General features: G+C 31.5%; 1 protein-coding gene across 2 annotated transcripts in view; it reads right to left on the reverse strand.

The window, feature by feature from the left end:
- Positions 1–12,141, reverse strand: part of Eb1 (microtubule-associated protein RP/EB family member 1) — a 101,716-nt gene that overhangs the window by 78,396 nt on the left and 11,179 nt on the right. For both annotated transcript variants that reach the window (XM_072532050.1, XM_072532049.1), the window contains exon 2: positions 2,358–2,626. In XM_072532050.1, coding sequence (XP_072388151.1) covers positions 2,358–2,624 — 267 coding nt within the window. In that variant the 5' untranslated portion in view covers positions 2,625–2,626. The remainder of the gene's footprint in view (positions 1–2,357; positions 2,627–12,141) is intronic.

The following is a 12,141-nucleotide window of genomic DNA, read 5'->3' on the forward strand; positions in this document are numbered from 1 at the left end:
TCTTATAGTGTCCCCAACGTCTAGAGTTTTAAACCGATAACACCATTGTAAGTTGTTTTTGTATTTTATTATTATTATTTGTATTTGTAACTGTTTATGGTGTAATAAATATGTAATGTTTCTCCCTAAACCAAGTGTAGTATTATTTCCTTTAAAAAGATTCTAACCCCTTTTTGTATTTTTTAGGAAAGAAAAGCTTATCTTTCCATCCAGCAGGAAGATTCTTGTAAGCGGAGTCCAATTTAAGTAAGTAAGTAAGTAATAGTAATAGTAAGCGGAGTAGCTTGAACTTCTTGTGTTGTTTTGTCCAGGAAATCCATGTAAGTACTTTTTGATTCACTTTTTGTGTTGCCCCTTTCCAGTCCCCCTTTTTTTATTCACTTACTCACGATCCATCTCTCCAATCAAACCAAGAGTAGCCGTTCGCAAACGTTCCGGTTTGTTTTGCTTACCCTATCCCCAGCCCAGTAATTTCTGTCCCCAATTCTCAACCCCATATAAGTGATCGCAATGTAGTAGGCAATAATAACCGTTACACGCTGGCTAAGAGCGGTTCAGGCCCGTCAGTCGGAGAAAGAGGGCCGAGCTAAGTTGGTAGGCAGCCGGTTACGATTAGGTATAAGTGGCTGAATCCAACACACCTGGGACCTCTTCCCAGAGGTCTGTGGAAGATTCTCTAAGTGGAAGATGTCCAAAAAAAAAGGTGGGACTATTTCAATAATGTTACAAATTTATTTGTGATAGGGTATGCCTTCGGGGAGCTAAATGAGGTTTGATGCAGGGAATTTGATATCCTTGTTTTTTTAACTTTATTGGAATCCCGCAAATGTCTTACTATTTTCAACATAATGACGATCAACATCACAATTAGAATCGTCCCTTGTCCCGTAGTTAAATGAAGAATCCACTGATTCTTGATCCACTCTTCAATCCAATAACTCTAAGATGGTTGGATCAGAATGACATTTCTTATTGTTTAGCTGTCAAAAACAAAGTGGGATGTCCTGGGTAGAATCTCCATGTGGATATCCTGGTACATACGTTTCAAAATTCATTATTTTGAAAAATTGACTAAAAACTGACATTTTGAAGCTCTATAACTCAAAAACAATCGATTTCTGAGTCTTGCGGCACTGACAACTTTTGATCAGCATGATCGAAGCTATCTCTCTGCAACGTTTCAACTAATTTAACTGTAAGTAACCACTTTTACATAAGTAAATAAGAAATATATCAAGAATATTTGCACGACTACGACAACCAATGAGGCTACGAGTTGCATCTTGTGTCACGTTTCAGGGAGGTCATTTTGAACATTTTTGTAGCTTTGCGCCTATTTACAATTTTATCAGTGATATTTTCCGTTATTGTTCTGGTTTAATGTTATTGTATTAGATAGTTCTTCAGAATGTATTAAAGCCATGAAAAATACGCGTTAAGATGTTTTATTTTTTTGCATCAAAACAGAGCCTCATACTTTTTGTCACAAATTAAATGAAGAAGTCAAAAATAATTTTTAATTTAAAAATCCTCAGTGGCCTACCTTTTTTTTCTTTAAAAAATTGAGACCATTACCCGTATGCGCCAATGATAAATATATAATTCCTAATTGTATGTCAAAAAATGCGCAATAACCAAATCTTAAAACCCACCATGCATATTTCAAGCAGTTTCAGGGCAATACATAAATTGTTTGTTTGTAAGAAAAATTTCAACACCCCGTATCTCGGAAAGGGAAGCATTTGCGGACTTACTTTTATTTAGTAAACTGTCATTTATTTTACATGCAAAATCACTCCCTGATGTTAGCTGGACTTATTTACTAAAACACTGTATATTTTTCAAATATGTATTATTCAAAAGTACTAAAAACTGCCACTTTGAACCGCTGTAACCAAGAAACAATTGATTTGAGAGGCTTGGTGCAATGATAACTTTTGATCTGCATGACCAAAGGTACTTCGCTGCAAAGTTTCAGCCAATTTAACTAAAACCACTTTTACATAAGAAGAGTACCGGGGTCCTTTTGAATGGACTCTCTCTTTTGGTATTTAGCTTCACGATTTCCAGCAAGAAATTCAAATAAAATATTAACTTTTAACATCTCTACCAACGGCTAGCCTTCTATGGTCTTTACCCGCTGAAAGATACTAACCTATATAAAATAATTTGTACAGATGGTCAATTGAATCGTTACTTACTTAATTCTAAACCAGTGTAAAATGGAATAGACTTTACTAAACTTACTAGTTAGCTGAGACTGCATTGAGTGAATAAAGTAGACACGGTATAAATAAATATTTGTTCTGTATAAACTACTTATTAAATTTTAGGATATAGATATATTCTTAAATTACCTTATCTACTGACATTTTCTTAAAACTAGCTTGAAGAATCTTGAAATTTTGTATGTACTCATGTTCCAAATTGGTTCTAAATTTAACTCTCTTTAATTGGACAGATCCAGGAAAAAGCATGTCCATAAACTGGCAATATGCGGCCCCTGTACATAATTCTTCAATTTTTGCAAAACTACTCTGCAAACATTCGTTCACCCATGCCAGCATATCATGGCGGGATAGATTCTCTGACGTAACGTTCGTGGAATAAACATTTACCGCCATGTCTGAAACATAAAATTATATCAATAAAACAATTAACAATGGTTACATTAACATATAATAAAATTTCTTATAAAGGGAAATTCCCAGTGACTGGTTGTATACCTTAGTTTAAAAAACTTATAATGAAGTAACATTTAAGGAACAGTTCATGAAACTTTTTACTGCTTTGCAAGTAGAATTAGATTTTTAAAATTTAACATATTTCTAAATTTATATGTACTATTTATTTTTTAGCCTTGAAAACCTGAGTCACACGGGAGGTTCGGGTTCAATATCTGATGACGACAAAAACATCAGTATAATTTTTACTGTAACAGTCCCTCGATTTTTCTGTAGTTTCTTCAAGCAAAACGATTTGTTTTGCCAACGATATTAAGTACCACCCTTTCACTGATAAAACTTTTCAAAAATGTCTATGGTGTAGACTCTTGTCACAAATGACCAGTTTACATCCTGAAGAGGAGTCATCAAAAACAAACATTTTAAGGTATAAATTGTTAAATTAAATGGCCAAATATATGGCCTAGGAGGACAAATTCGTTAAACTTCCCGTGCTCGAATCGGTATCAATAAAGTGTTATGATCATTTCGGCCTAGCCCAGCCTCATCAGACACTTTGGGCTGATACAAATTCAAACTCGGAAAGTTTGAAGTCAGAAAGTTTCGTTGGAAACAAATAATTCAACAGTTCTCTAATGGATTTCATTTATACTGACTTGTCTAAAGCATTTGAAAGGGTAGGTCATTACCTTTTATTGTATAAACTGGACTTCTAAACTTTTTTACTGGTTGAAAAGTTATATGCAAGATTGGTCTTTGTGCCTCAAACTGAAGGGCACTGAAGGGCTTTACTTCAACTGAATACTTTTTAAGCTCTGGAGTGTCCCAAGGTTCCCATTTAGGACATATACTCTTTGCAGTTTTTGTTGATGATGCTATCAGTTCCTTAACTAACTGTCAAATCTTAGCATATAAGGATGATACAAAATTATTTTGTATTATTCGGGAATGTTATGATTGTATTGGGTTACATAAATCATTGGTCCGATTTGCGTGAAATGGTGAGTCAATAAACAATTAATTATTAATCGTGAAAAATGTCAGATGATCCAGTTTTATCGATCTCCTAAACCTTCTGAATTGTTTCAGCTAATGAATGAACTAACTTAGTGAACAGAAGAAAAAACTTCTAGGTGAAGTGTTAATTAAAAGTGGTGAAACTGCTGTAAAGAGCAAATTGCAGATATGCAGCTGAAGTCCTAAAATTGTTAGTATAAATTATAATCACAAAATATATGAAACAAACTGAAACTTTGAACTTTCCTGATCAAAATATTTCCATCTTTTCTAAAGCAATTAAAAAAAAAACTTTGTTAATAAAGAAAAACTGACGAATGGTAAAAAACTTATCTCTCTGATGATGAGTTGTCCAAATCCTCGTTCCTTGTAGCCTACACTATCTATTCTTAGCAGTTCCCTAGGTAATCAGCAATCTTACAACAAATTATTGCGAGCCTCTCGTCTTTAATGATCTCCTTCAAATGCACGTATCGTTCAAAAGATGCTAGCCTCTTCTCCTCTCGATAAACTGAATCTCTCGTTCCGGCCTGAACAGTGACTCTTGGAATATATAAGTAGAAAAGTATAACTTACAATATTTTACTGGATCAGCTTCCGTCGATACACTTACTCCAAGAAAACTCACAAACATTCACTTCTAATGCTTACTATCACTTGGGAACCACCAAAGAACAACGACTGTTCGCCTTGCACCCTTGGAAAACAAAACTGATTATCTTTTCTCCCTCAAAAATCTAGCTAAACTCTCATTCCTACATACCAATCCCACTTTTTTCAATCTCCTCCAATCAAAGCTCGTCATACGTATCCCCATCTCTTCATTTAGATAACAAACAAAAATTTTACCTACAATTATAAATTTCCTAAAAACTATTAACATGCTAATCGGTTTCTACAAATTCTTAAGAACTAACGGAGAAATATAATTTCTAAATATTCTATTCTATTGTCTTATTCACTGTACAAGTCCATTTGGAAAACCCGGTCGCATTGTTCTATGACTTCACTTAAGCTCACTCACGTCACTCGAATATAGTTTACAAAGAAAATAATTTATGCATATCTTAAATTTTGTTTACTACAGGTCATCCAGGATAATGGGTTTTCATTTCTTCGAAATATCTTTTATAGTTTATTAGTTGAATTATTATATTTTGTACTTTGAAATATATTAAGAGCAAACCAATATTATTTTCAATTTTACATAGCTTAACAACTTTCCAGAATATCTTGAAAATTTATTTAAATGGTCTATTTAGTAATTTTTAATTTTATCTTTGGCTGATAAAATGAATCATAACAATATATATAGATCTAAGTGTAAGGATTAAATATTTTTGAGTTTTTGATATAAAAATTAACTTTAACTTGACAATACCTGTCAGAAAAAAACGTTATGCGGTTTATCTTTAAGAAGATAACCAAACTCAAAATCATGACAGTAACATTCTCTTGATCTATTCTCATTGTAACTAAAGAGCAAAAATCATGAAGCAATTCACAATAACAACCTGATATAAATATTTGGTTTTAATTAAGTATTATACTTTAAAAAACATTAATGATGTATTCTCGATATGCTATGATTTATTAATGGTTTTTTCTTTGTAGTGACTTTTTTCTTATTGTACATATTAAATCCTAATACATTCCACCAAAGAAAAGTACGAGCAGTTTCTGGGAGATTCAACAAACTATGAGAGCTTTACTATATCGGCGCGTTTAATTGACTGTGCAGACACATCGGCGCGTTTAATTGTCATGCAGATTCTGTAGATCCCGTACTGCTCCCGGACAGGCCCAAAAACTTTCCTGGGTACTCTCCTTTCAAAAACTTCTCAGTGCATCTTCGTCTTTCTTCATCAGGGTCCACATTTCACAAGCAGAGGTTACAATGGGTCATATTAGTGTTTTGTACAATTGCATCTTCGAATTCTGTCTGAGTATTTTAGAAGTTAGCAGTTTTTGTATTTGTGTAATATGCACTGTTTATTTTGTTCTTTATTTTTGCACTGACATCATTATCTTCGGTTACTAGGGTTACATCCTTATGTAAATTCTGCTACATTTACAAACTTGTGGAGACCTCTTTGGAAGAAATTTCTATTGTTTTTACCTTTTAGAAATTGTATCCTGATTTATCTTCAATCCTACATATCATTTCCCTCTCTCAAGATCTTTAATGTCTCATCATTTCTGATCATTTCACTTTTTTGTGATTTATTGTATTCTGTTATTGTTAAAACAATAAATTGACGATTATTTTCATACCTGTCAATTTGATGATTTTTTCTCTCTCTTACTACTAAAATACCAACTATAAAATTTACTATCGATATAAAATTAATTCCCACAAAAAACATTCATTTTATATAATTAAATGCCTGTAAACAGACTAATATGATGCTATCACTCATCTCAAATTCAGACAAATTACACCTGATTCATTTAAGGATCATCAAGATTTAATTTTTTGGAAATTTTTTAGGGGTTTCAGTATTTTGTTGTTGAATGAATTAGGAAATTATGTCACAGCAAACTGAATTTCATTACTGCAGAATTTATAATACATTCTTATCATGGACGAATTACAACTACAAAAAGCAAACTATGTTTTGTTAGAGGTTTATTTTTGGTCCTTTTCTAATGGTTGGCACGAGGACAACCAAAGTATTTATTTATAAAGTACAAGTAAAGTTTTTTATAATTCCTTCTTTCACATTGAAATTGTGAAATTGTTTTTAATTTTTCTTTCAATTTCTATCCAGTTGGTGTCAAATACTTGGATAATTGTTTGTGATTCCAGCGTTTTTAATCCTGTTTTTATAGTTGCCATTCTCTGGGTACCACAAACTGTGTTCAGTTTGTGGTACCCAGAGAATGGTTTGTTTCAGGTAGTCATTTTTTCAGAAGCCCACTGCTTTTTGGAAACTTTGCCACCTTCAGACATGATCTATAAAGTTTCACTAAAATGTGTGTGACGTGGAGAAATTCTCAGAACCAAAACAAATAATTTGGTACAAAATTCATATTCAGATTAGTAAGGTGACAATAATAAACACAACATGACCATTTCCACTAAATAGACTTGAGTTTCAAAATACTTCAAAACCATGTGGGAATGTAAATCTTCAAAAAGTTTATCCGTTTAGTGGAAAGCGCCATAAATAAAGCATTTTATCATTTTAAGAAGTTTTCAGCTTGGATTGGGAAAGTAACTGATATATAATATTTTAACGCATTATATTTTAAATCCGTATTTTTTCTTTTTTAACATTTTTATTATTGTGTAATCTTAACTATAATTGTGTAATAATTATTATTGATGGACTGATGTAAAATTAAGACCAATAAAGATCTATATATCTATCTATCTACTGACTAAACTAAATTCATTTAACAGAAAAGTAGCCGTCAACAAATGCATGTACAGATCACGCAAAACCTGATATTTATATAATTGTACAAGGTTGTATTAAGATTCTAGCAGTCTATAACATCTAAATTTGAAATGAATTAATTTATAATTTTTAGGATTACTGTTAAAATAATAGTAATCAATGATTAATCTTCCAAAGAAGTATACTTTAATATTAGTTTTTGTAAACTGTCATTCACACATCATTAGATAATTGTGGTATTAATCAAAAGGCAAAAAAAGAAAGTTGTTTTTATACATTTTACGCTTTAAGACCAATATTTGGAAATAAGTAATAATATCATTAATGATATAAAAAGAGTATAATATAAGTAATATCCAATTACGAAAAATAAGTACTGGAAAACTACATAGGTACAATGAGTAAAATGGGTTACAGTTTTTCATTTTTAAAATATTCCATTTTGTTTATGTAATTTTGAATAATTTCGTATCTTTTATTTATCATTGCTACTCATTTCCACATCAAAAGCTAGATCCATCTTCAACCGGATGGGGGCCTTCTTCAAGAGCTACAACCTCTCTGTCACAAAGTAAGAATGCTGCGATGCTACGTCTAATCTGTTGTTTTTTATGGCGTTGAATCGTGGACCTTAAACGAAGATATGTGCAGAAAATTGGAATCATTTGAGATGTGGCTGTATCGGAGAATACTTAAAATCCCGTGGACTGACCGAGTCACCAATGAGGAGGTCCTCAGAAGAATGAAGAAGAACCGAGAGGTACTGAGAACCATAAAACCTCGAAAGTTACAGTACTTTGGACACATTATGCGAAATGAATCCAGATATGCCCTTCTATAAGCCATCCTGCTAGGAAAAATATTTGGACAACGGGGTCCAGGAATTACATGATGGATTTTTCAGACCTGTCGAGAGTCCATCCAAAAATGCTTGTCTTGATGAGGTGACTGACTTATCAATCCATGTTTTTCATTTAGTATGACCGGCGTTAATCCAAGTCTCATCTAAATAATATATTTTACGATTGCCATTCCTATAATCTTTTATCTGCCTTAAAAATTCTCTTCTCCAGATTACAAGGTCATCTCTGTCTGTAAGCATACTGTTCCTGCTACGTTTTTCAAATTTGAATTGAAGTTTTTTCAAAATCTTGTAAAAAGTAGTACGTTTGAAATCAGGTAGATTGGGTCGTCGTTGACCTGTTGTAGAACTCTATCTATCGTGGGAATTTCATTTCTAAAAAAGAATTGATGCACTATTCTTCTTATCGCTCTAATAACTTTAAACACAGAACTATCCGATACTAAAACTTTATCGGCTACTCTTTTCTCAACAGCGGACAATATTAACGCCAGATTTTCTTGTAACTCGTGGTTATACACGTTTACAATTATTTCTTTAACGTTTACGCTTAAATGGCTTTTTTCAATCTCTTTTTGGGGGGAGTTAAAGGTATGTTTACGAGTTCATCGGCAGAATCCGTGTCCGACATATTAATTTGTTTTAGTGACTGTGTATACAAACCTGCAAAATATTATTTACAGGCTAATATTCTAATAAAATAATAGATAATAGATAATTGAACAGATATATTAAAAAGGCCAATACTCAAAATCTTTATTTTCAAGGTGTTACAGAAGCGACCGATTTCGAGGCTTACAATATTTGCCTCATCCTCAGGCAAAGCAAAAAGTTTGTTTTGTTAAAAAACAATAATATAGATATCGGCAATAAGAAGTTTTCCGCTTACATCCAGGGTACTGTCTGTCTTCATCTTTTCCTTTATGACTCTATCTATTGTAGTGAGCTGATATGTTGATCATTATATATGTTGTTGTTGTCAAAGTTTTTTTACTATTAAAAAGGTAATCTTTTATCCATCTTCTGGTTTGTAATAAAATTAAAAGTAGTTAAAGACAAATACACATACAGTATAAGCTGCCACATCCGGACTTTATATAGTTTAAAAACTTATGGAAGATGGAAAATCACATATTATGCAGTATGATGTCCTTTTTTTGTTGTTTTTGTCACAGGTTCTTACAAGGTAAAGACATAAAGCTCTTTACTTAGTAAGACCTTTTATTTACATACGAATATAATGATCAATATATCACCTCACTACAATGATAGTGTCATAAGGAAAAGATGAAAACAGACAGTACCCTGGATGTAAGCGGAAAACTTCTTATTGGCGATATCTATATTATTGGTTTTTAACAAAACAATCTCTTTGCTGGGCCTGAGGATGAGGCAAATATTGAAAGCCACGAAACCGATCGGTTCTGTAAAACTTTGAAAGTAAAGATTTTGAGTATTGACCTTTTTAATATATCTTTTCAATTATGGACTGACACTTGCAACCCTTTTATCATCATAACAATTATTATAATAGAGTCAAAATAATATTAAATTTACTTACTTCAGTTGATAGAAAACAGCAAACACCTTAAAAATGTTCACAGTTTTAAGTTTATTTAAATAACACTATAATTATAAACCGACACTATAATTATACCAACACCCACACACATATATAGAGCTATTAAAAGTAAAAATTATATTTATATAATTAAAACATAATTATGTAATTATCAACAGACATAAATGTGATTCGTAAGGATTACTGAATGTTCTGTTAAAACTGCAAATTATGCGTCTTTGTTTAGAGGTGTAGATTGTCGTTACTTGTGAGTTTCTACTTGTTACTTTTGATACGCTTTTGTATATAATCAGTTACAGTATAAGTGATTTTGTAACAAGGAGATAAGTACCTCTTCAGCATCTCTAGATTTTGGGAATGAATATATCACGCGTCCGTAGTGTTGACATTCTACTTTTCTGTTAGGCGAATATAATATAGAACATACCTTATAAAATATTTTTATTGGCATTTAAATTTCCACTTTGGAAATCATTCTCAAAATATAAAACATTAATAAATTAAACAAATTTTGCTTTTTACTTGGTGAACAATTCTTCTAATAATTGAATTTTATCTGACTCATTCATGTTGACAATTCAGACATCTAAAGATATATGTAGACAACTAAAATGATATTGCCAATATTCCTGAGTTGCGTTCCCTGGGATATCTTTATTGTAAGATTTGATTATATGAAATCAACTTGAACTTGACAATATTTGTCAGAAAAATCATAGCATTTGATGTGTCTATAAAAAGAACCCATGCCATGATGACAGTAAAATTCTCCTGTAAGTGATTCCATAGTAAATCATGAAGAAAAAACCAGGAAGAAAACCTCATAATACTATCCCGACATGGTAAGTATTTGGTCTTACATTTATTTTAATCTCAACAAACGCCAAACTCTGATTTTATATGTATGATATTTAAAAACATAAATGATGTATCCTCGATATGTTACTTACTAATAGTGGTATTTTCCTTTTATTAACTTCCTCTTTTAATATGGGTAACCAGATCCTACTGCATTCTGCCAAGGAATTTGCGACACAGTTGGTCTCATTTAGTATAATTAGAACTGCTTCTTTGATTTTTCTCTTTTTATCATCTGTTTCCTTTAGGACTATACTTGAATCGTTCTACTGAACCATATGTTCATTTTCTTATGCGTGTTTACATATTTGAAATCTATTAAATTCTCTATTTTTAATAAAAAGTTAATGTTTACTAATTCTAACATTTAATTGTCTTGATGTTCTACCTAAATAAAAATGATCGCATCCACAATGTATTTTATAAAAAAAAATTATTAAAAATCCTTTATAAAAGGTACATAATTTAAAAACCCAATCGGGCTATATCACAAAACGTTTTCGGAATCCATGTTCCATCATCAGTGCACTAGGTATACATGTATTGAGCCACTAAATATGTGGGTAAAAACCCGTTAAAATTGTTGGTTTAAATTTTGTTTACATTGTATGGTATTAAATATTATGATGTTAAAGTTACCAGTAGATTTGGTAACATGGCGACATATGACTCCACGTGAAGTTGCTAGTCCTGAGACGATGTGTCTACGATGGAGTTATATGTCACCATGTTACCCACATATTTAATGGCTCAATATATGTATACCTAGTGCACTGATGATGGAACATGGATTCCGAAAATGTTTTGTGATATAGCTCGATTGGGTTTTTAAACCTTTTATAAAGGATTTTTAATACAATTTTTTGTGATATATGGTATACAGCCAACTACAGGAACTTAGATTCCTTGTGTATTTTATAAATACAATTTTTTGTTCTGTCTTGTTCATCGTTAAGTTTAGTTTTAGATAAAATAGATCTCAATGTGTTTGTTGTTTTGAATTTTGTTGAAATTTTAAATTTATTTCCTATCTTTTAAAGCTTTTCTGATAATCCTTTTATGTATGGTATTGTTATCTTCCTCATATTATTCTTTGTGTATGCTGTAGGATCTCATTCTTAAACGGATCATTTTTATTTAGGAGAAACATCGAGACCATTAAACGTTAGAATAAGTGAACATCAATATTATATTAAAAATAGAGAGTTTGATAGATCTCAAATATATAATCATGCATGGGAAAAAGAAAAAATGAACATAGGGTTCAATGGAACGATTCAAGTATAGTTCTAAAAGAAACAGATGGTAAAAAGAGAATGATCAAAGAAGCGGCTCAAATTATGCTAAATGAGACCAATATTGTGGTGTAAATTCCTTGGCAAACCGATATTAAGAGAGGAAGTTAATAAAAGGAAAATACCACTATTTGCAAGTCAGTAACATATCGAGGATACATAATTTGTTTTTAACCCTTTGCAGCCCGAATTATGCTATTTGCATTAAAATGTATTTCTCAACAAAAATTGTGTTATTTATCGTAAAATTTAACACCAAAAATTGGAAATAATATTTTTTTATGACAACTTTTTGGAGTTTGGAGGTGGTTCCATGGTGGAACCACAGGGAAATAAGTATGAATTAAAAAAAGTTGTTTATTTCGCATGAAAACTACAAAAACAATTACAACCACAGGAAAATAAGTATGAATTCAAAAAAGTTATTTTTATTTTTTAT

The sequence above is a fragment of the Diabrotica undecimpunctata genome, chromosome 5, assembly GCF_040954645.1.
Source record: "Diabrotica undecimpunctata isolate CICGRU chromosome 5, icDiaUnde3, whole genome shotgun sequence".
NCBI classification, from domain to species: domain Eukaryota; kingdom Metazoa; phylum Arthropoda; class Insecta; order Coleoptera; family Chrysomelidae; genus Diabrotica; species Diabrotica undecimpunctata.